General features: G+C 40.9%; 1 protein-coding gene across 1 annotated transcript in view; it reads left to right on the top strand.

Annotated features, from left to right (window-relative positions):
* The first annotated feature begins 565 nt into the window (after window positions 1-565).
* The window catches only part of KDR (kinase insert domain receptor), a 47185-nt gene continuing 22955 nt past the window's right edge, over window positions 566-24795 (top strand). Inside the window, exons 1-15 of the mRNA XM_007998687.3 lie at window positions 566-934; window positions 5012-5105; window positions 7407-7603; window positions 10812-10942; window positions 11181-11349; window positions 11966-12105; window positions 12752-12929; window positions 15460-15574; window positions 15662-15825; window positions 18337-18493; window positions 19420-19543; window positions 20283-20391; window positions 21236-21577; window positions 23748-23894; window positions 24226-24357. Coding sequence (XP_007996878.1) covers window positions 868-934; window positions 5012-5105; window positions 7407-7603; window positions 10812-10942; window positions 11181-11349; window positions 11966-12105; window positions 12752-12929; window positions 15460-15574; window positions 15662-15825; window positions 18337-18493; window positions 19420-19543; window positions 20283-20391; window positions 21236-21577; window positions 23748-23894; window positions 24226-24357 — 2266 coding nt within the window. The 5' untranslated portion in view covers window positions 566-867. The remainder of the gene's footprint in view (window positions 935-5011; window positions 5106-7406; window positions 7604-10811; window positions 10943-11180; window positions 11350-11965; window positions 12106-12751; window positions 12930-15459; window positions 15575-15661; window positions 15826-18336; window positions 18494-19419; window positions 19544-20282; window positions 20392-21235; window positions 21578-23747; window positions 23895-24225; window positions 24358-24795) is intronic.

Genomic DNA, 24795 nt, shown 5'->3' on the forward strand with positions numbered 1-24795 from the left:
CCAGATTCAGCTTTTTAAACTACAATTGTGCTGGCCAAACAAAATACCCTAATACAAAAACCAAAACTACTGACTGGAGCCGCTGCCAGCTTGCGACCCGGCGTATTTGGCTCAGTATCCGCTTCTCCCTTGTGGCTCCAAACTGCTGCAGATTCTCGGCCACTTTAGACGCGCGCGATGGCGAAGAGGGTCCTGCACTTTGACGCGCCTGGTGAGGGCGCGGTGCCTCTCGCTGCGCTCCTGGTGATGCTCCCCAAATTTCCGGGACCCGCAAGCGATTAAGCCTTGGAGTGGCTCAGCGCCTGTTACCGACTACTTTTTATTTACACCAGAAACAAAGTTGTTGCTCCGGGATGTTCTCTCCTGGGCGACTCGGGGCCTGGCGCAGTCCGTGCGTATGGGGAAATGGGGAGATGTAAACAAGCTTGCGGAGCTCTAGATCGCCGCTGCGCACCCGGGCGAGGGGAGGGGCTGGCCGCATGGGAGAGCCCCTCCTCCGCCCCAGCCCCGCCCCGCATGGCCCCGCCCCCGCGCTCTAGAGTTTCGGCCCCAGCTCCCACCCCGCACTGAGTCCCGGGACCCCGGGAGAGCAGGCGGTGTGTGGTCACAGCGTTTCCTCTGCCTGCGCCGGGCATCACTTGCGCGCCGCAGAAAGCCAGTCTGGCAGCCGGGATATCCTCTCCTACTGGCATCCGCAGACGCCCCTGCAGCCGCGGTCGGCACCCGGGCTCCCAAGCCGTGTGCGCTCAACGGTCCTGCGCTGCGCGGTGGCGCGGGTTCCGTCTCCGCGCCTCCTTCTCTAGACAGGCGCTGGGAGAAAGAACCGGCTCCAGAGTTCTGGGCATTTTGCCCAGCTCGAGGGGCAGGATGGCGAGCAAGGTGCTGCTGGCCGTCGCCCTGTGGCTCTGCGTGGAGACCCGGGCCGCCTCTGTGGGTAAGGAGCCCACTCCCGAGGAGGAAGGAGGACAGGTCGGGTGAGGGCGGAGAGGACCTGAAAGCCCGATCTAACTCCAGAATCGTAGAGCTGGAGAGTTGGAGGGGACTTGACACTTTGCGATCTTTCATTGACCAGTAGGGAAACTGAGACTCAGAGACTGGCCCGATTATCCAGCGAGTCTGTGGTCTCCTGTTCTCTAGCCCAGTTCCTTTTCCACGACTCTGGTCTGCGACAGGGACCTCGGCTGGAGCGTGTCCTGAGATGCCGACACACCGTCAGGCTCTTGGCAGGCAGAGGTGGGAAGGTGCCCGGGGATGGCAGGCAGGAGGTGCTCTCGCAGGCGAGAATAGCCGGTGAAAAGTTGTCTGGCTGCGCGCAACATCGTAGTTCGGGCCTAGGGAAGGAAACCTTGCAGGAATCTCAAGTCGGGTCTCCCGGATCGCACCATACACTCGGTTCTGCCTCTTTGCGAGTAGAGCCGCGACCCGGCCCGTTGTTGTCTTTATGCTCGAACACATTTGCACACCCACTGTGTGAAGTGGGGTCTGGAGAGGAGAGAAACCTTTTTTCCTTCTTTGGTACAGGACGCCACTCTCCTTGCAGAGAGAAGAAGGAGGGGAATAGGGACTTGTCCTGGGGGCTGTGACAGCTTCCCTAAGGGTCTCCAAGTAACAGCCAACTGTCCTGCGTAAAGCATTGCACATCTTCCAAAGCGCTGTGGTCCTTGGAGTAAGCGCATAGTCAGAAGTTCAAGCTCCGAAAACGTTTCCTGTGGTACTTGGTACCTAGCTTTAGTGCCATTCCTTCCTCTCCCTGCCACCTAAAATTTCTGTCTCCTTCAATTAGGAACACACACGTTCTTGAGGCAATAGCTGTCTGTCTTTTCTTCCTCACTTCCCTTTCTCTCTCCACCTCTTAGATAATATTTCTTTCCTGCAGCCAGTTTGCTGATGTCCAGATTTCCACCCTTTCCAGGGTGAGAAAGGGGAAAGGGTCAGAGAAAGAAAAAAAAAAAGGTCTAATAATTCAGGGAAAAAAATTTCTTACTTCCTAAGAATCACATACCTTAAAAGACACTCACACCCACATACAGTACCAAGATCATCTGTCCATGGTTATTGAATTTTGTTTATAATGACTTGGTTCAACGGGGCCAGTCCACCATGGACATTCATTTGTCCCTGACAAACCCTTTCTCTCCCCCTTTATGGAAAGAGAATGAAGGTCTGGAACATGTGGTTTCTCTGTATTCCACAAATAAGTTAGTTACTTTTAAGCCTGGGGTGTTTCCTAGCGCAATAGTAACGGCAGTCGGCAGTCGGGTCGCCCTGAATATAATGGTGAACTTGCCCTTTTGGAGCGCATTACTTGCTTAATTGGATTGGGCTGTAATTGGTGCCATCAAATTCTAGAGACAGAGGCACTGTTGTTTTTCCTTCCCGTCTTTGAGCTGGAAGGGTAACAGTGCACAAATTAATTAATATTGGTTATGGGATTTGAACATAGAAGGGCTTTTTATTGAGTAGTAGCATATGTACCTCTTACAGTTATTTCTTTAGAACTTTCTGAAGAGTCCAGCTCAAGCTTGCCAATGAAATGAATGAAGTTAAATGGAGCAAAAAAACCCAAAAACCAAAAACCAAAACCAAAACAAAACAAAACAAAAAAAACTGTTGGTCTACAAATATGAAGGTGAAGTTATCGAGAGCCTTGTTGAATAGATTTTTGTCGTAGACTTGTCTCTAGAGTAGTATGGCATTGTCTCAGCTTCCTATGAATGAAGGACATACCTTTTCTTTTTTAAAATATTTGTTACATAGGAAAGTGTGTCTAGAATGTGATTTGTGACAATAAATGATGAGGGACCTTCAAGAGTTTCTCATTTTGGTAGCCGAGTGGGCACAGCTTATTGAGTTATTTTTACTGCCATTTTTTTTCTCACAAGAATGTGCCCAAATAATGGATTCTTTCTCATTTGGATTGTAGTGTGAATTGTACATCACGTTTTCAGCATCTTTCTCAACCTAGTGTTCCCCAGTCAAGTTTGAAATCTGTGTTAAATCCAAATGAATTGTTTTCATTTTCCTTTTCTTAGACAAAGTGGGATGGTTTCACTTTGCTTTTAAACACTTTGGATTTTGTTTGCCTGTTTTGGGGGCAGTCATTCCTTTCATATTAAAAAGTACTGTGCAGGCTGGGTGCAGTGGCTCATTCCTGTAATCCCAGTGCTTAGGGAGGCAGAGGCAGGAGGATTGCTTGAGCCCAGGAGTTCAAGCAGTGCTTGGGCAACATAGCGACATCCCATTCTCTATTTAAAACATAAATATAACCCCCCTTCCACACACAAAGTACTGTGCAAATTAATTAAACATGACCACCCAGACCAGCAGCAGTCCAAGAGTGGCCCATAGACCATCTGTGCTAGGGTAACTTGAAATGCTTGTTAAAAATGCAGATTTGTAGACCCAGGGATATTCTGACACAGTCTAAAGTCTTAAGAACAAAACTGCCCTAAACATAAGTGAGTACCAATGCCAGTTAATTTCTGAGATATATTGATATAACTTAGTTTCCAGTTATTTTAAAACCACATTATTGATTTAAAGACCATGATATGGACCAGTTATGTCAGTAACTTATTTTGCACATCTGTGCAGTGTGTGAGAATATGTGCAGTCACTTATTCATTTTGCCTGCATTTGTTCACATTGGGGTTCTCAGATTCAATGCATTGGATGTTTGCACTGGATATTTACTTATACTCTCTCTATTTATACCGTCTCATACTTCCTCCTATTTGTTCATACTCTCTTATTTGCCCAGCAAGGTCAATGCCAGTTTAGGCCTAGGGAGTCATTTTTTCATAGTTGATATGACTTAGAAAGCTTGGGTGCCTGCCCAGCATCAATTACTTTTTTAAAGCTGGTATTTTCTAAGTCTTGATATTTGTTAAGACTCTAGCATAGTGGACAATTTTTCTTTCTCTCATGCTTTTTCAACACCTCATAGCTCTTCACATTTAGTTGACAGAGAATTCAATTATCTTGCTGTAGAGTGACCCGTGGTGAGGAATCTATGCCGTGGTACTTTTCTGGTTCTTATCTCTTTTAGGTAAAGACAAGTTTCTTATGTCTGAAGCTTGATGTCAGGATGAGTTCAGGGCTTTGATGAATAAGTTCAGATCTCTCAATTGTAATTCATTAGCATTACACTTAAAAAAATGTATATGCTTTTTTAAAAAAGGGTAATGCTAATGAATTACAATAGAGAGAAAAGTACATTAGTTTGCACGTATGTGTGAAATTGGGAAAATTTTTCACCAAAAAATTCATATGCTTTTTTAAAAAAGGGTAATGCTAATGAATTACAGTAGAGAGAAAAGTACATTAATTTGCATGTATGTGTGAAATTGGGAAAATTCCACACATATATAAGAGTATATTAATATGCATGTATGTGTGGAATCGGGGAATGTTTTCTCTTCCTCAATTTCTCTCCCATGCTTTTAATGTACAGTCTTTATTGAGCCATTATTTCAGCTGTGGTAGTTTGGTTACCAGAGGAAGCACACTAGAAAATCGATAAAGGAAAATGAGACAAGGTCATAGATTCTCTCACTCCCTTCAGGGTACATAGATGAACTATACAGAAATCCCTCTAAGTGGGATTCATTAATCAGCAATTTAGTCAAATGTGTACATCCTATGTTTTATAAGAAATGTCAGTGGGTCCTTTCCCAAGGGAGTGAGATCATCAGATGAAGGTTCATTTGGTTTCAATGTCCCATATCCTTTTGTAAGACCTTGAAGTTGGCAATGCAGGAAAACAGGAACTCCACCCTAGCTCCATGAATTGCAGAACTGTTGTGTTGGTTTATGACCATCTGCCCATTCTTCCTGTTATGACACAGCTTGTGAACTTTTACTGAGAATGGTGAAAAGTAAATTCCCAGTTTTATACAATGAATTGCTGAAGAGGCCTTTTAAAGTATAGAGTATGCATTGTTTATGGAAGGTGTTTCCTATTAGGTCTAACTCAGTGGCAACTACATTCATTTATTTAATTTGTTTCTAGGTTTGCCCAGTGTTTCTCTTGATCTGCCCAGGCTCAGCATACAAAAAGACATACTTACAATTAAGGCTAATACAACTCTTCAAATTACTTGCAGGTAAGGATTCATTCTAGATCTAGATTTCTTGTGTTAAGTAACTGATTGTTTATTGAGTGGAAATAATTTCCAGTAGAGTAGAATTGTAATAGAGCTTATAGTAATTGTTCATAAGTGGTGAGGTTTCTAAGAACTGATGTAATAATGAAAAATGAGAAGATTTTCTCTCAAAAATTCTGTACCATTTTGCTGGTGTTTTTATACTATTCTCTGCTAACATGCATACACACAGACACACATGCACATGAATACACACACACGTCCACATTCCAATAACCAGCACAGCCACCTGGCATATGTTGGACATACACTCAATAAATGTGAATGAATAAATGAAGTTGAGGGTATACATTTAAGGAACAGAGTTGAAAAAATTGGGGACTATATTTATTATGCTCGGTATGACTCTTGAACATCTTATTATCCCTTTCCAAAAACTTTGCTTTATAATAAATTTATTGCTCTAATTTTAATATTTAGGCAGTAATATTTAATAGCAATTTAATATCTAGTGGGTAATATTACTGAGTGCGTGATCTGCATAAATAATGGAGTTCGGGCTCTGCCTTGATATTCTGGAATACATATTTCCCCATTTGCTAGCAAGAAGTCATGCTATTGATTTTTGATAACTGGAGGAATAGACTTCTTTGTCAAGAGGAAGAGGCCTTCATATTTTGCCTTTCAGCCCTTACCCCAGGATGAAAGACAGAAGACCCGTGGGTTTAACATAGTGATCACGCATGAAAGGCATGGAGGCTTCTTGGGACCTGTGTGTTTTTGGTAGAGACTGTGAAAAGAGGAGGTGATGTTTCCCTCCTGGAAGAGTGCTGGGGGTCCACAAAGGACCTTGGGTAGCTTATTGCCATTGCTTCATGCTTGTTGAATACTAAGCATTAAACCGAATGACATACATCTATTTTAGACTGCAGTGTAAAGAATACCCTAGCTCCTTACCAATACCTAGCGCTTGGGAAAAAATACAGTAGCAGGTGCTGTTTCTCTAGCTTTACTTGTTCAAGACACATTTCCCATTAGATTTTCCTTTTACCAACCCTTGATAACAAAGGCTATTTGAAATCCCCAAGGATCCCACGCTCCCTTTTTAAAACTCTGCATAAACATTTCTTATGTTCTAAAAAAAACCATGGAGTGTGTTAAAAGTAACTTCATTGATTTAGCTGCAACTTCCTGGAAATTTTAAATTCTTTGAATGAAGGGCCAATAATATTACACTCTTCTTGATGTTGACTATCGTCTTATCTTCCTTGGGGCCTTGTAGAGAAATGCTGCAGTACAAGCCATCTATGTTTTAATGCGAGGCCCTGACAAGGTCCTGAGGGACTGTTACTTCTACCGCCTTTCTTCCTAACCTCACTTCTTACTCCACTTTGCCCACTCTTACCTGGCTGGCCTGGCTTCCTGGCTGTTCCCTTAATACTCCAGATATGCACCTGCTCCAGGGCCTTTCCATGTGCTATTTGTGCTCCTGTAATACTGCTCTTCGTGATGTTCCTATGGCTGGCTTTATCAAGACTACCTCCTGCAAAATTCTTTCCCCTTTTCTTTGCATCTTCTATATTTTTCTTCATAGTACTAAACACCATCTTTTATACAATAAATCTTACTTACTTTTTAATTGCCTGTTTTCTCCAGTTAGACTGAGGTTCCATAAAGGCATTGATTTTTGTCTAATTTGTTCACTCTTCTTTCTCTAGTCCTTAACAAGTTTGGCACATAGTAGATGCTTAACAAATATTTGTTGAATGAAAGAATGCATTAATTAGTGGAAAACCAGGAATGCCAAAAGTGACTTCTGAAGCTGAGTTCATAACTTTTTATCATATGTCAATCCGACTTGTTGGTAGAAGACTTCTTTTTTTTTTTTTTTTGGAGACAGGGTTGCCCTGTTGCCCAGGCTGGAATGCAGTGGCGTGATTTTGGCTCACTGCAACCTCCACCTCCCAGGTTCAAGCAATTCTCATGCCTCAGCCTCCTGAGTAGCTGGGATTACAGGCATGCGACACCACACCGGGCTCATTTTTGTATTTTTAGTAGAGGCAGGGTTTTACCATGTTGCCCAGCCTGGTCTCGAACTCCTGGTCTCAGGTGATCCACCTGCCTCGGCCTCCCAAAGTGCTGGGATTACAGGTGTGAGCCACCATGCCTGGCTGGTAGAAGACTTTGACTGTGTCTGTTAAAGAGTTTATTTAAGTTTCAAAACCAAATTTTCTCTTTTCTTAGAAATAGCCTCATAGTCTGGCACTTCATATTAATACCTCCCTGAAATTAATTTTTCAGGGGACAGAGGGACTTGGACTGGCTTTGGCCCAATAATCAGAGTGGCAGTGAGCAAAGGGTGGAGGTGACTGAGTGCAGCGATGGCCTCTTCTGTAAGACACTCACAATTCCAAAAGTGATCGGAAATGACACTGGAGCCTACAAGTGCTTCTACCGGGAAACTGACTTGGCCTCAGTCATTTATGTCTATGTTCAAGGTAAGTGGTGGAATAAAATTCATTTCCCACGTCTCTTTACCAGTTATAAAAGACAATAGGCTCAAAGAAGAATTGAGTACTACAAAGGTCTTGGTCTAAAGGCTGTTTGCCAAGAGGAATACACAAAATTCTTCTCTCCTGAGGCTTCCTCTGAGAAATAAGACTGATTGATTCTGGAGCTTTGGCTGTGTTCTCTCTCTTTTGCCCAATTAGTTTGGGTCTGATCTTTGTTTCTAAGGTAAATCTGTGTTCACTATTGGCCATTGAGACTTATAAAAAGTCTTCTTATGTTTGAGAAGAAAACTGAAAATTCTTGAAATCGAGGAAGATTTGGGGGTGAATTATGGAGAAATTTCTGTGGAGAGATAAATTATCTACAGCAGAGTAGGAGATTTTCCCAAGAATGCATAGGAAAGCATTTTTGCCAAGGGCTCTGGATTTTTTTGCACACAGGAACTTTTTTCTTACTAATACTTCATAGAAAATAATTCCCATACTCATGTGCAAATAAAGACATTGCTTCAGCTCTTTTCAGGACGATGTTTCTTTCCTTTGCTTGTTTGGTCTGAGATCTTGGATGATATGCTGTATCTTTCTAGGATGTGCAATTTGGGATTGATATTATGAAGGCTGACTTAACGTCCATATAGTATAAAATAAATATCACACATATTCAGCATTTATAATGAGTTATGCATTCTTTTGTGTTTCAAAAATCTTACACTATCTTATTTTTTTCTGTGAAAACCTGACTTAACTAATGAGATCCCTATGATATGAATTTGAGGAATGTAAGGGTTGCATCATAGTTTGCTTGCATGTACCAAATATTTTTCCTTTCAGTGAAGATAAACAGACATTTTATGTATTTATGTATATGCCTCTTTACGTCCCAGGGTATTTGAGACAGGTGGAGATGACTTAGACTTTTTTCTCAGAAAAAAGCTTTTACAAGGCAAGAATTTCATCAGCTTTGGGAAACACACTTGCATATCTCTGCTTACATTTCAGTAGTGTAATATGGTCAGTGCAATGAAAAAGTGGAGACCATATGAAAATAAACTGTGCCACTGGATTCACGACGTTTGAGAAATATCTTTGCCCAGAGTAAGCATTATCCAAGATAGAATTCTGTGCCCTCCTCCTTCCCTCCACAGGATTTGAAAGAGACAAGTCTCACATCTTGGAGAATTTCTGGCTCCTTTTGACCTGGCAGTCTTGAGAGATGCAGCTCGGTCAGAAGATTGCAAGGATTTCCTGCTTTCAGCCTGTCTAGAAATACTACAAGATGAACCTCCCCCATAATATCTCATTATTTACTTCTTCCTAAGTCAGGAAACTTGGAGACATGTGAAAATTCATTTCATGAGTTTCAGTAAATATTTTATTTTGAGAGGCTGAGTGGTTGTTTGGGTTTCTTTTGTTTATTTCCTTTTTTTGAGATACCGAAATAGAATTGATTTACTAAACAGGTTTAGTCTTACGTCAAAGGGTTAATTTAGCTTCCAAAGGCTTGCTCTGTAAGCAAGTTATGTAATATTTCCTAACATGTGGATGAAAGGTAGGCAACATTAAGAAGTGGCAATCCCTAGCACTGTTTATTGGTATACTGCCTGTCTTTGGGTATACCATTAAATTCTGCTTCCTGTCTAAGCCTAAAGTTCTAGGAGTTGGGCTGTCCAAGATTTTGGCCACGCAGTTAAACAATGGGAAAGGAAACACTGAAGTATTCTCTATGGATAGGTGTTTAATGTCCCCTCTGGTCCCCACCTTACTTCCCTAATCTTCTGACCCTATTCTCTTCCGCAATGGATGGAGCCAGGAAGTGAGCCCTGGCCTCATAAGATAATGACTATGGCATGTGGTGGGCTAGATTGGCTGCTTTTCTGTGCTTTCCAGCTGGGAAGGAAATCAAACTTCTGCTGTTGCAGGGAATTAGTTGCCTTTGTCCCCTGTGGTTTAATTAACTCTTTCTTCACTTTGACTGACTATTATGAAGCGCTCTGAAAATGCATGATCAGATGTGTTGGGCATAGCAATGTGAAATGTTATCCCTCTGAGATTTCAAGCATGACTCCATACCACATCATCTCTATCTCTGGGGAATGTACTAAGTTTCCAACAGCATATTAACATTGTATGAGTAATGAATGGCCGTGAAATCTTCTTCTTTTTTTTTTTTTTTTTTTTGAGATGGATTTTGCTCTTGTTGCCCAGGCTGAAGTGCAGTGGTGCTATCTCAGCTCACTGCAACTTTTGCCCCCCAGGTTCAAAAGAATCTCCTGCCTCAGACTCCAAAATAGCTGGGACTACAGGCGCATGCCACCATGCCCTGCTAGTTTTTTGTATTTTTAGTAGAGATGGGGTTTTGCCATGCTGGCCAGGCTGGTCTCAAACTCCTGACCTCAAGTGATCCGCCCGCCTCAGCCTCCCAAAGTACTGGGATTACACGTGTGAGCCACTGAATCCGGTCAGAATCTCTTCAGTTTTCTTCTCAGTCTTTGAAACAGTAGCTTTTCAAATGTTTGTCACTGAAGATATCAATGACTGCTAAATGTTAAACTAAATGCAAAAACAATTAAACATGATTTTAGAAAGAATCATATCCCTAGTCTTCAGAATCTTAAAATACTCCCATAAAAGGTCCTCTTGAATAACCAAATTCAAAAATGTTAGTTGTTTCCTGTTAATCTAAAGATCCTTTGGGATCCATTCATTGATTTTCATGGAATTTACATTATTTACCTAAAGAGAGAGCACATGAGTATTTTAAACATCAGTAAAACTTGTTGGTAAAGTGTATAGATTTAACTTTAAATTTTAAAGTAAATATTATCCTTCTTTTTGAAAAAAATATAATGATTAATCTTTTAAAATGTGAAATCTATAAAAATATATTCTACCTGTCAATAAACCTTGTGAAAGGAGTCAATCTCAACTGGGAGTTTTTTTCAAAATTTTTATACACACAAATACATACACGTGCATGTGTGCACACACATACGCACACACACACACCCATCCAAGTGTGGAACCAGATGTCTTGGAGCCAGATGTCTATCAGTAGAATAAGCTATGGATGCCTTTGCTTGTGTGAGGTGTCACTTCCAGTCATTCACTTGTCTGGTTAGAGTTTAGGAACCTGAAAAATGACCAGCTTTTCTAGTAAATACCATTAACTCATTAATAAAACTAAATTTTCTTCTAGATTACAGATCTCCATTTATTGCTTCTGTTAGTGACCAACATGGAGTTGTGTACATTACTGAGAACAAAAACAAAACTGTGGTGATTCCATGTCTCGGGTCCATTTCAAATCTCAACGTGTCTCTTTGTGCAGTAAGTTGCATCTCCTCCAAACGTCTCTCAAGTTTTTATATTTTTAAGCTAATAGTAAGACGGGTTGCCTGTTTATAATATTCACAATGAGTTTTCAGGATCCTTTACAAAGGGCGAAATGCACTGAATAAAACTAATTAGTATTCTTAAAAATAAGATGAATTCTTCAGTGATCATTGTACATGGCTCTCATTTTTGGTACTGGATTAAATATTTGGTATTTCTTTTTATTACCCAGAGGTACCCAGAAAAGAGATTTGTTCCTGATGGTAACAGAATTTCCTGGGACAGCAAGAAGGGCTTTACTATTCCCAGCTATATGATCAGCTATGCTGGCATGGTCTTCTGTGAAGCAAAAATTAATGATGAAAGTTACCAGTCTATTATGTACATAGTTGTGGTTGTAGGTAAGAGGAAAGTTCCTTTCCATATCATTAATAACAGATAGTAGAGAGTAACTCCTTGTATTAAGATCTTGGAGATAATGATGTACAGTGAAGAAGGATATTGAAAAGTATAGGAACTCAGGATATGGTGTTGGGCCATTCATCTGCTCTTCTCTACCAAATAAACCCATGTGCAGTTGAGGTTGTCTCTTTTCTTGCCAAGATCAAGGATGAAAAAGAAATTTTTTTTTAAAAAGGATGAAAATGAATGGTATTACTGGAGCTCATTTATGCTCAATGTTCAGAGCATTGCTTGCTATCAATTATTTCAATTATACCTATTTTATGGAAACTTCAGCAGTTTGCTAAAGCTGGCCCTACTGGCCTAGGGCTACTGACCACTGAAAGTTTGCTACTTTTCTCTCCACTGGGTTACAACATCTTTGAGATCTGTGAAGGTAATGCTTTGTAAATCTCCGTTGGCCATTTTCCTGGGAGCTACCAAGTATTGGTGAGGCCTGCAGGGAAAAACAATGTGGCGTGTTTTAAAGTTGCATTACTTTAAAAAATAAATTTGTGCAAAGTTATAGGCTTATTTTCTCACTCATATTCTGTTTTTTCAATTTACTTGCTCTAGGGTATAGGATTTATGATGTGGTTCTGAGTCCGTCTCATGGAGTTGAACTATCTGTTGGAGAGAAGCTTGTCTTAAATTGTACAGCAAGAACTGAACTAAATGTGGGGATTGACTTCAACTGGGAATACCCTTCTTCGAAGGTAACACTAATGATTCAAAGCCAGACCTCCAAATACTTAGATAATAAGCCCCAGTGAAGTTTGCTTGAGAGATAGGGGCCTCTTTGGCCAGATAAAATTTAAAAGTCTTAGAACACACACACACACACACACACACACACACACACACACACACACACACAAGTTAAGGGAATTGCAGAACAGATAGCACCCACAAAAAGGTGAAATACCAGGAATTTTGTCCTGTTCTGCAACAGCCAGTCTATGAATATTAGTTTTCTCTAGGTGATTACATCTTTCCACATTATGTCATTTCTCTTTTCTGCAAAGTTTTTGATCTACATTCCTTTTAAGGGAATTTCTCTTTAAGAGGTGGCATGAGATACTCTGCTCCTTAAACAGTGGTCACATTTACTTGTGTTTCTGCAGTTTATATCCATCTCATTTTCGCCATGTGAGGTTTTAAAAATCCTAATTCAGTTGGTTCCATTTATTTCTCCTGAAACCAAATACATCGTTGGCTGCATGAGGTTAAAAGTTCTGGTGTCCCTGTTATTAGCATTAAATAATGTTTACCAAAGGCCAAGATTTAATTCTCTGTGTTATTAGAAGTTATTGGGTAATGTTATATGCTGTGCTTTGGAAGTTCAGTCAACTCTTTTTTCAGCATCAGCATAAGAAACTTGTAAACCGAGATCTAAAAACCCAGTCTGGGAGTGAGATGAAGAAATTTTTGAGCACCTTAACTATAGATGGTGTAACCCGGAGTGACCAAGGATTGTACACCTGTGCAGCATCCAGTGGGCTGATGACCAAGAAGAACAGCACATTTGTCAGGGTCCATGGTAAGTTATGGTCTCCTCGGAAATTATTCTGTGCCTTGAAAAGTGAGATAGTTTAAATAAATTTAGGTCACTTAGTGATTCCTAGTTTGTTCATTCAGAAGATACTTCCTAGTTCTTCTTGTTAGGGAGGCCACATGACCTAGAGGTCAAGAGCATAGCTTTGTAGTCAGGAACTTGGGTTCAAACTTCAACTTTAAAGATGAGATGTGCTGATATATAGTAAGAGCTCACTTAGTATTACTTATTATAGTTGTTGTTGCTATTAGGATTCTTACTATGATAAATAGTATTAGTTAGGGTAGTTTTTAAATTTTTGTTTTGTTGTAAGGCTGAGAGGCCTACCTGAATAAGCATGAGCTTTGCAAACTGGGGAAACATTTAGCAATATATAGTTGGACCTGTGAACAATTCAGGGGTTAGGGGAACTGACCCTCCCTCTGCAGTCAAAAATCCATGTATAGGCCTGGCATGGTGGCTCACGCCTGTAATCCCAGCACCCTGGGAGGTGGAGGTGGGTGGATCACCTGAGGTCAGGAGTTCGAAACCAGCCTGGTCAAAATGGTGAAACCCCATCTCTACTAAAAATCCAAAAAATTAGCCTGGAGTGGTGGTGGGAGCTTGTAATCCCAGCTACTCAGGAGGCTGAGGCAGAAGAATTGCTTGAACCCAGGAGGTGGAGGTTGCAGTGAGCCGAGATTGTGCCATTGCACCCCAGCCTGGGCAACAAGAGCAAAACGCCTTCTCAAAAAAAAAAAAAAAAAAAAAAAAAAAAATTCAAGGTATAACTTTTGACTTCCACAAAATGTAAATAATGACCTACTGTTGACTGGAAGCCTTACTGTTACATAAACAGTCAATTGACACATATTTCATATGTTATATGTATTATATACCATATTCTTATAATAAAGCTAGGGAAAAGAAAATGTTATTAAGAAGATCATAAGGAAGAGAAAATATATTTACTGCTCACTAAGTGTAAGTGGATCATCATAAAGGTCTCCATCCTTGTCTTCATATTGAGAAGGCTGAGGAAAAGTGGGAAGAGAAGAGAGTGGTTTTGCTGTCTCAGGGGTGACAGAGGTGGAAGAAAATCTGCTTATAAGTGGACTCATGTAGTTCAAATTTATGTTGTTTAAGGGTCAACTGTAATTGAACTGGAATTAAATTGAACTGGCTTTGAGTAAATCACCTTAATTTTTTGTTAATTCTCTTTCATTTACATAAATGTCTGAGTTTACATGGTAATTTGTGTGGCATCCTACTTATAAGCCTTGGAAAGGATTTTGGATTTTATATCATGAGAATGCATCAATAAAGTGGAATTTTAAAAATACCTTAGATGATACTATTTATTAGAGTTGTAATCATAAAAGTGGCAACAACTACAACAAGTATGATTTAGTGAGCCCTTACTTTATTAGCTCATCTCATCTTAGTAGTTGAGATTGGAACTCAAGTTCCTGACTACAAAGCTATGCTCTTGACCTCTAGGTCATGTGGCATCCCTAGCAAGAACTTGAAAGTTTCTTCTGAATGAACAAAATAGAAATCACTAAGTGTCCTAAATTTATTTAAATTATTTCACTTGCCAAGATGCACTTGCCAAAATACACAGAGAGAAACGTGCTCTGGCTTATGTTTTGACAGAAGTACTCTTGTTCTCCAGGATACTTCAGGAAAATAGGGGCAGAAACAAGGAGGTTAGTTGGGAGGCTAATTACGTTTATCCAGGTGAGAGTTGAGGAGTGGCTTGGACAAGGGTAGTTGAGGTAGAGATAGTGAGAAGTGATCTGCTTCTGGATATATTTCAAAGGTGGAGTCAACAGGATCTGCTGATCAATTCACTGGTTGTGGAGTATAAGGGAAAAAGAGTGGAAGATGACCCAAGTGTTAGCATGAGCAACTGAGTAAATGGTGGTGGTATTTACTGAGATGGCAAAGATCGAGGAGGCAGTGAAATTTAGGGAAACAGTGTTAGATATGTTTCTCTGGAGATGCCTATGAAACATCCAAGTGGAAATGTTTAATATGTCAACCTGGAACCCAGAGGAGTCAGGGCAGAAGGCACATATTTAGGAGGTATGTGAATGATACTTTAAACTTGAGGCTAGAGGAAGGTGTAAATAAAGAGGAGGTCTGAGGACTGAGTTCTGGGGCCTATTAACACATGGTGGAAGAGGTGTGTGGAGTGTGTCTTGGGAGCAGAGGAGAAGGAGCACCCAAGCATCCCTGGGGGACTTAGAGAAAGCTGCACAGAGAAGCAAGTGTTTGAGTTGAGACTTGAGCAATCACTAGGCTTATGGGAGTGCACTACTGGGGAAAGAAAAGCAAATGCAAGCACAGGAGGTGTGGGAGAAACACGGGAGGTGTGGGAGAAGCTGAAATGTGACCCACTAAAAGGTAATACATGGAATCTTGGAACTGCAGCTACTCAGATCCTCAATGTTTTTGATGTTTCACTTGAAATGAAAAACTAAACCAAATGACCATTTACAATAAGCTGACATTAAAAAAAAATTTCTTGCAGAAAAACCTTTTGTTGCTTTTGGAAGTGGCATGGAATCTCTGGTGGCAGCCACGGTTGGGGAGCGTGTCAGAATCCCTGTGAAGTACCTTGGTTACCCGCCCCCAGAAATAAAATGGTAACTACTAGAAATAAACACAAAGCATCATTTCATGTGAGAGCAAATCCTTCGACTGTACTAATTCCTGAGAATTCTTTTTCGTAGGTATAAAAATGGAATACCCCTTGAGTCCAATCACACAGTTAAAGTGGGACATGTACTGACGATTATGGAAGTGAGCGAAAGAGACACAGGAAATTACACTGTCATCCTTACCAATCCCATTTCAAAGGAGAAGCAGAGTCACGTGGTCTCTCTGGTTGTGTATGGTGAGTCCACTCAATTTTCCTCTCTACCCAAGATTTATTATGATACATTGTCTTCCTAATCAGCCAGGCCACCATTCCTCTGCCTCCAGCTGCTTCACTCACATCATGGCTGGGCCTATGTACAAAAGTCATCTGGGGTGGTGAAGCTGAAGTGAAATGTAGGACTGTGTGCTCTGGCCATGTTTGTTTAAGAGGCCATGTAAATGAGCTCCGTGGTGGTCAAATGCAAGATTAAAGTAGTGATACCCTCGATAGTTTAAATGTAGTGAAAAAATAATGCCCACAGGGACAGTTGTCAAGTTAAGTTATACTACAATGTTCCCCTCTCGTGGAGTTGCCCACCTGGCACACAGATGTGTAAGACCCTTCTCCTTAGATTTTGTGCAAAGCTTCTAGTTTGATATTGTAGTTGATGTATCAGTGAGGTACAGGCAGATTCCAACTCTGAAGGCTTTTGAAGTTGGCATTGTTGGCTTGGTTGGGAGCTTTTTTTTTCCTTTTTGACAGGAGTTCAGGATCTGATTTTGAGTCTGTAAAGGCAAAATAGTACGTTTTTGATTTAAAGATGATTTGAACTTTGTTTTCTGAAACTGAAAGGTACAAATAAGTGTTTGGAATGGAGTGGTGAGAAGGGTGCCATGGTCAAGTGAGTGTGAGAGGTGCTAAGGTGATGTGTAGATGTGTAACAGGTTTCTTTATTACAGGGACTTCTCAGAACCTTTTATATGCTAATGTATATTGGTATTCTCCAGGGGGAGAGACATAGAGTATTCAAGGTTTAACAAACCTATTTGACTGGAGCATCGTTTTTCCCCTGAGCAAATTCATTAATCTCTCACTCCAAACAGTTTGAGAAATGCTTCTCTGTTGTAATTCTTTGTTCCCCCTTCTGGTATGGCATATTAAAACTTCAGGATATTTTCCCATGACATTAAGGTGCTTCCCTATGTGTCCTGATACTCTTCTGTAGGCTGCTGAACTTGGCGTTATTTTTTTTTTCAGGGAATATTTTAAAGATAGGTTGGGCATGGTGGTTCGCATTCGTAATCCCAGCACTTTGGGAGGCCGAGGCAGATGGATCACCTGAGGTCAGAAGTTCGAGATCAGCCTGGCCAACATGAAGAAATCCCGTCTCTACTAAAAATGCAAAAATTAGCCAGGCGTGATGGTGGGCGCCTGTAATCCCAGCTACTTGGGAGGCTGAGGCAGGAGAATCATTTGAACCCAGGAGGTGGAGGTTGCAGTGAGCCGAGATTGTACTCCAGCCTGGGCGACAAGAGCAAAACTCCGTCTCAAAAAAAACAAACAAACAAGATAACAGGTTCCACAGAGGTTGTTCAGAAGCAGCATAGGTGTAGGGGACTGGGGAGAGGAGAAACTGGAAAGTGTATAAGTAGGATGGGAGGAGAAAATGAACGGGAAATAAAAACAAAACATGGACAGCAAATAGCCCATTTCATCAGTTCATGAAGCCACTAAATATTTTATTCACTTTAGCATATACTCTGCTATGTGAAATAAACATAAAAAAGAAGTCAAGTCTTGAAAGCATAACCTGAGGCTTTAAGTTGACAGTAGTAACGAAATAGTTTTGACTTTGGAGTCAAAAAAGAAAGAAAGGAAAAAGGGAGAGAAGAAAGAAGGAAGTGAGAGAAGGGAGAAGGAAGAAAGGGCAAGAGGGAAAGGGAGTGGAGAGGGAGGGAGGGAGGAAGAGGGAGAGGGAATGAAAGACTCAGATGGTGGTGGCAGTAATGCATTCTCTAAAGATTTATGCCTTCCTTTAACATGAGGTGGTTTACGTGTTTGGGTTCAGAAGTCAGAGTGTCTAGGTTTGTTCCAGGTTTTGCCATTCATTAACGGAGTGACCTTGGGCAAGTCATTTTTTTCTGTGTTTCATTTTTTCTCGTGTATAAAGCTGAGGATAGTAATAGTGGTTGTGAGGATTAAGTGAATGAATTCATGCAAAGCACTTCAAACAATGCTTGGCACATAATAAATGTATTTACTGTGCTATTTCAGCTATTTTCTGTAGCCTTCCCTTGATCTCGTGAACTTGAGAGGACAGAGAGAACTATCTCTGTAATGCAGATGAGAGGCACAGGATTTCAACACTTGCATAAAGTCATTCAGCTTGTTAGTTTATTAGCTTATTGCCATTTTTATTTTATTTTGTTAGTTTATTCAATTTCTTTCTTTTTTTTTTTTTGGTAGAGATGGGGTCTCACCGTGTGGCCCAGGCTGGTCTTGATCTCCTGGGCTTAAGAGATCCACCTACCTTGGCCTCCCAAAATACTGAGATTACAGACATGAGCCCCCATGCCTGGCTAGTTGTTATTTTTATGAGTATCACTAGAACTCAGGTCTCTTGCTTCCACATCTAAGTGTTCTTCAAAAAAGGAAGTGGAAGCAAAATCATATGCTTAAAGAAAGTCAGCTTTAGTTGCTGAAATCCTCTATTTCCGATTCTTCAAAGCTGATTGACAATTCAAAGGTTGTTTTTCCTATCTTCAGTCCCACCCCAGATTGGTGAGAAATCTCTGATCTCTCCTGTGGATTCCTACCAGTATGGCACCACTCAAACGCTGACGTGTACGGTCTACGCCATTCCTCCCCCGCATCACATCCACTGGTATTGGCAGTTGGAGGAAGAGTGCCCCAACGAGCCCAGGTGAGTAAGGCCACACGCTCTTTGCTTTCCTGCCGTCTTGCATTTCTTACAGCTGAGCTATGATATGACTCCATCCTAAATGGAGAAGCCTAAACCGAAGAAAGTTTTCTCTCAAGAGGTAGCCTGAATCTCCATCCATCTTTCTCTGTGTCTTACATTTTAAGGGATGTCTTTGCTTGGAGTATCCTACTTTGGGATTAGCTAAGCTCAGCCTTGTTAGGTTATCCCTGAGGCACACTTCTCCAAACACAGGCTATTTGCTCAGTTTGCTAATTGCCAGTCTTTGTTTTTTTTCCCAATACCAATCAACTGGTGAATATCACATCGCTCCTTCTTGTCTGTGTGAAGATCCATCTCTCAGAGGAAATGCTGATAGATGAGAGGCAGTGATAGACCCAGCCCCAGTCCTCAGGGTCTCAGGCCCAGCTTATCATGCTCTGACACATGTCCAGACATCCTTAGGGAAAAACACAACAGCAGCAGCCAACCCACTACCACCCTAAGCAGTCCACTTCCTGTTGTTGTTTTTGAAATGGCCACTACGAGCTTCTTCCTCAGCTGCTGATCATTTCCTTCACAGAGACTATGGTCCCAGAGAAATTACTTTAAGGAGCCCAGTGGTTTCTAAGTTTCCTTGCCTTCCTTTGAACTAAATTAACTTGAATTGTCTTGTCGATCCAATTTATGAATGAAGGTTTGTTCCCAGAATAGCTGCTTCCCTCCCGTATCCTGAATGAATCTACCTAGAACCTTTTCCTTCATAGTCAATGCCTATTTTTAATTGGCGCCAAGTCTTGTACCGTGGTAGGCTGCATTGGAAATTATTTCTAAGAACAGAATAACCAAAGTCTGAATCTTTTCCTTACTCTTGACTAGAATTAAAGAAAAATTAAATCATAATATGCTCTGTTATCTCTTTCTTATAGCCAAGCTGTCTCAGTGACAAACCCATACCCTTGTGAAGAATGGAGAAGTGTGGAGGACTTCCAGGGAGGAAATAAAATTGAAGTCAATAAAAATCAATTTGCTCTAATTGAAGGAAAAAACAAAGTGAGTTTGAAGTTTTAAAATTTGAAAATCTCTCTTTAACGGAAGGATGCTACAATAATATGTGAGGCATATTGGAGATTAATAATCAAATAGTCTAGGTGATAAAATAGTAGCATATTAAGTCACTTTGAAAATACCATAGACTTTTAACCATACCATTAACTTATGAATAGCTTATTAGAGAAAAATAAAAAGTCTATGACATTAAATCTATGCATCTGTGTAGGGTGATTCTAATTTTATAAGCATGAGAATGAAAAAATGTGTATCATATATTAAAACACATCAATAGTTTCATGGTTTCCAGAGCCCTTTTTATATAATGTGTAAGCTGCACAGCAGCATAATTATACAAATTGAGTAAGTATCCCAAACCCGAAAACCCCAAATCCAAAATGCTTCAAATTCTGAACCTTTTGAGTGCCGACCTGATGCTCAAAGGAAATGCTTATTTGGATTTTGGATTTTGGATTTTCAGATTAGAGATGCTCAACTGGTAAGTATACAATGCAAATATTCCAAAATCAAGAAAAATCCAAAATCCAAAACACTTTTGGTCCCAAGCATTTTGAATAAGGGATACACAACCTGTAATTGCATAAATTCGAAAGTGTCCAATCACTGCAGAAGTGGGAATGGCATAGGCAGGTTGGAGTGATTGTGGAGACTGCTGGACTGAGTACTTGTGCACAAACAAGCTGCATTGTTTATGGCCTGAGATCTGTTTTTCCCCCTACAGACTGTAAGTACCCTTGTTATCCAAGCGGCAAATGTGTCAGCTTTGTACAAATGTGAAGCGGTCAACAAAGTCGGGAGAGGAGAGAGGGTGATCTCCTTCCATGTGACCAGTAAGTACTCTTCTCTGGAGGGTTGGGTTGGATCACTCACGCAGTGGGTACTAAACTGTGTAATTCCTGTTGTTTTTGCCATTCATGTGAGTGGCATGGCTTTGAGGAAAGAGGATTTGGATTGATCATTGATGCTTTCATTCATAAATTAAAACTCCTCAGGTATCTCCTGGGCTTAAGTCAGTGCTTCTAACTTCACTGTAGAGAGAATGGTTTCACAGATGCTTTAAACCACAAGCTCTGTGTCATTATTTACATCTCAGTCTTCAGAGTCTAGCACAGTGCATGGTTTATTGAGCTTCAGTACATATTGGTGGGCTTGCTGTGGAGCAATTGATAAGGGTGGGCTTTCTGGAGGCAATCAGAATGACATAGGAGCAGTGCCCTCCCAATGCTGCTGATTCTGCCTGTGCATCTTAGTTTGATGGATAAGCTTTAGCTGATTGTGCCGAATGGAATATTATAGTCAGGGCTAATTCATTGGCATAAATGTAGCTGTCATATCATTGAGTGTTAGTGTTAATGAAGACCTAATTTTAAAAATTCTGTTAGGATTAGAGATTTTGCTTTGGATTTTTAAAATATTAAACATTGCGTAGAGTTCACAGTGGAGATGTGGTAAATATCTGAGGAATTCATTTACATTTTCAAGTAATATGTTTTAGCCAAATAAGATATTTTGGAACCTGAATTGTCTAGTTTGTTTGTCAAGTTGTAGTACATCACCTGGAACTGATAGAGCTTCATTTCTTTTGGTACTTTGTAGTAGTCTGAAAGCAGCAAGATGATAGTGAGCTGTACCAAGTTAAATCACCATTCAGTAACTATGGTCTTTACATTTTAGGGGGTCCTGAAATTACTTTGCAACCTGACTTGCAGCCCACTGAACAGGAGAGCGTGTCTTTGTGGTGCACTGCAGACAAATCTACATTTGAGAACCTCACATGGTACAAGCTTGGCCCACAGCCTCTGCCAGTCCACGTGGGAGAGTTGCCCACACCTGTTTGCAAGAACTTGGATACTCTTTGGAAATTGAATGCCACTATATTCTCTAATAGCACAAATGACATCTTGATCATGGAGCTTAAGAATGCATCCTTGCAGGACCAAGGAGACTATGTCTGCGTTGCTCAAGACAGGAAGACCAAGAAAAGACATTGCGTGGTCAGGGAGCTCACAGTCCTCGGTAGGGAGACAATTCTGGATCATTGTGCAGGGGCAGTTGGAATGCCTTAAATGTAGTGCAATTCAGGTGCTATGCGAAGATTACTGTCCTCTAGGAGATTATGTTGTAAACTGGTGCACACTTCTTCACTGAAAGTCCCTGAGGCAGAAAGAAGCTACTAATAATGAAATGATGTATTGAAAAGAGAAAATAACAAAACCTGATGATGGAATAATTCACTAGTATATGCAAGGGATTAGCTTGAACCAGGGAAACTTCTGCCTTATCTTGGGCATCCATTTATTTAAACAGACGCGTATTTGTGGAATGCCTGCTATGAGCTAGGAGAGTGTCAGAAATTCACAGTGGTAAACATGAAGGAAAGGAGGGGAACATAGGCAACCACTGGGAAGTCACAGCACAGTGTGAGGTCTCTGTGTCCATGAGGACAGGAATTGTTCTCTGTTTTGCTCCCTGCTGTAGCTCTAGTCATACAGCATAGCAGCATACACTAAGTGCTCAAAAAGGCCCCTGCTTCATGAAGAGTGGGATGATGGGCTGAGTTTAAGACCTAGAAGATTCCATGGGAAGAAAGCTACATTCTGTCTGTACCTCTGGGTCTGTCTGTACCTCTGGGTCAACCTACATGGTCCAGCAAAGTCCAAGGTCAATGGGATGATCACTTCAGTGAGCAGATAGCTCTGTAAATTCCTCCATAGGGGCACTCTCTACCCCTTGTCTAACCTCATGCCTTGTGCAAAAACTGGGCAGCCATGGCTCTGTCTGTGGGAAAATCAGGCAAATTTGGGGAGCGTCTCTTTGCGCCACTTCTCTCCATTTTCTCCTCTTTTGGTGTCCCTTTCAATTCCTAGGATATATGTGCCCTCTGTTTTTTTTTTTTTTTACTGTTAGAAAGGAAATTGCCTAAGTAAATTCATCTATACCACAGTTTGAGGGTAATGTCTTCATCAGAGGCCTTGGCGTATTTGAAGAGGCAGCTTCTGACAGACACTAGCATAAAGTTCGCTAGTTTTAAGACTCAGGTGTCATAAGAAGAGATACTTTGGGGTCAAGTCATCCCCAGGACGCTTCAAGTCACACCACATAGTTCACCATGGATTTTCTGTTGGCTGGTCTGGCTTCAAGGTTATGGAAGAATTGAGAAAGAGATATGAAGTAGGCTCCTGGCCTAGCTTTGCCCAGAAAAATATGTGCTCACAGTTAGCTGGTTTGCTTCCTTAAGGACTCCTAACTTGTTTTCCTAAAATCTATTCTTAGAAATAGGCTAGAATCCAGTACATTCGCTTAGACTTCAATGTAGTACGCTGTTGAGGTAATCTCATTTTGCTAAGCATTGAAGTGGATTTTTTCAGCATGATTCCTTTTGATGTTCAGTTGGTTGGGACAAGATATTTCCACAGCACTTTGATGATCTGAAAAAAGAATAAATCTAAAGTTTTCTTGTACATTTAAACAAATACTCATGGGCTTCATTTTCTTTAAATCTATGACTTCCCTTAGGGTATTGTTGTTTTGCTTGTGTTTTAGTGGAAATAGCACTGAACTGGTCTTTTAGCCTCACCAGATTCAGTAAACAGTTCAACTGTTTACTTAGTTGTAGGGACATGGACAAGTAATTTAATGTCACTGAACACCATTTATTTCATCTGTGAGATAACGCTAACAGTCCTATTCTGCTCAGTATGTAAGATCAATAGTGAGCAACACAAATTGTATAAACAAACTTTATAAAATTGCCAAATAAATGTAAGGCATTATTTGTTGAATGATACTAAAATGTGGCACTTCCAAGAGAAATTTGAAGGGATTCTAGGGTGTCATTGACTAGAACCTTCACAAGAGGGAAGTTTTCAGCTGGGAAGGCTGTGCCTGATTACAGGAAAAATCCATAAAGGTGACCCTGAACCTTTCTTTTGTGATGGTATTACCAGCTAGTATCACTAATATGAATGTTAAAAGCTGTTAATCTGTTTGCAGTGTCCTGACTGACTTGTTTCATTTAACTTTACCCGGTGACCAATGGTGCTGTTATTAACTTCTGTGTATGTTCAACCTAATAAATCAACAAGTTCCTTTTTACTAAATTTAAACTGTTTAAAAGTTTGGCGATACTAGAGCCATTTCAAAAGTTATAATTCCATGTTCTGTGATTTTCTTTGTGTGTGTCTAGAGCGCGTGGCACCCATGATCACAGGAAACCTGGAGAATCAGACGACGAGTATTGGGGAAACCATTGAAGTCTCATGCACGGCATCTGGGAATCCCCCTCCACAGATCATGTGGTTTAAAGATAATGAGACCCTTGTAGAAGACTCAGGTAAATAGAAATTGGCTATTACTCTTGGGTTGCAGAACTTTCCCAGGAATATGACATAAAAAGCTATGTTATTTCTTGATATAATGTAGAAAAAAAGCAGTATTGGTGTCCACGGCCTGGCTCATTTCATAGACTTGGAATTGGAGTATGGGGCCCTGCTGAATTTTCATGAAAGCCGTATAGGAGATTGGTCAGCAGTAGATCCCATGTGACTCTACGAAGTTAGACAATAGAACAAGATGAAGGGCAGCATTTATAGTTTCTAAATTTCCCTAAAAAACTTCACAGACCACATCATCATAAATGAGAATGATCATTTTCTTCCTCTTAGGCATTGTATTGAAGGATGGGAACCGGAACCTCACTATCCGCAGAGTGAGGAAGGAGGACGAAGGCCTCTACACCTGCCAGGCATGCAGTGTTCTTGGCTGTGCAAAAGTGGAGGCATTTTTCATAATAGAAGGTCAGTGGGATAAAAAAAAATGTGGTACATATACACCATGGAATGCTATGCAGCTGTAAAAAGGAATCTACTCATGTCCTTTGCAGCTGCATGGATGGAGCTGGAAGCCATTATCCTCAGCAAACTAACACAGGAACAGAAAACCAAACACCACACATTCTCACTTATAAGTGGGAGCTGAACAATGTGAACACATAGACACAGGGAAGGGAATAACATACACTGGGGCCTATTGTGGGGTGGGGAGAAGGAGAGCATCAGGAAAAATAGCTAATGCATGCTGGGCTTAATACCTAGAAGGTGGATTAATAGGTGCAGCAAATCACCATGGCACATGTTTACCTGTGTAACAAACCTGAGCATTTTGCACTTGTATCCTGGAACTTAAAAGAAAAAAAGAAGGTCAGTGGGAAGTCATAGATACATCCTGTGGTTTTT

This window comes from Chlorocebus sabaeus, chromosome 7, assembly GCF_047675955.1.
Source record: "Chlorocebus sabaeus isolate Y175 chromosome 7, mChlSab1.0.hap1, whole genome shotgun sequence".
In the NCBI taxonomy this organism is placed as follows: Eukaryota; Metazoa; Chordata; class Mammalia; order Primates; family Cercopithecidae; genus Chlorocebus; species Chlorocebus sabaeus.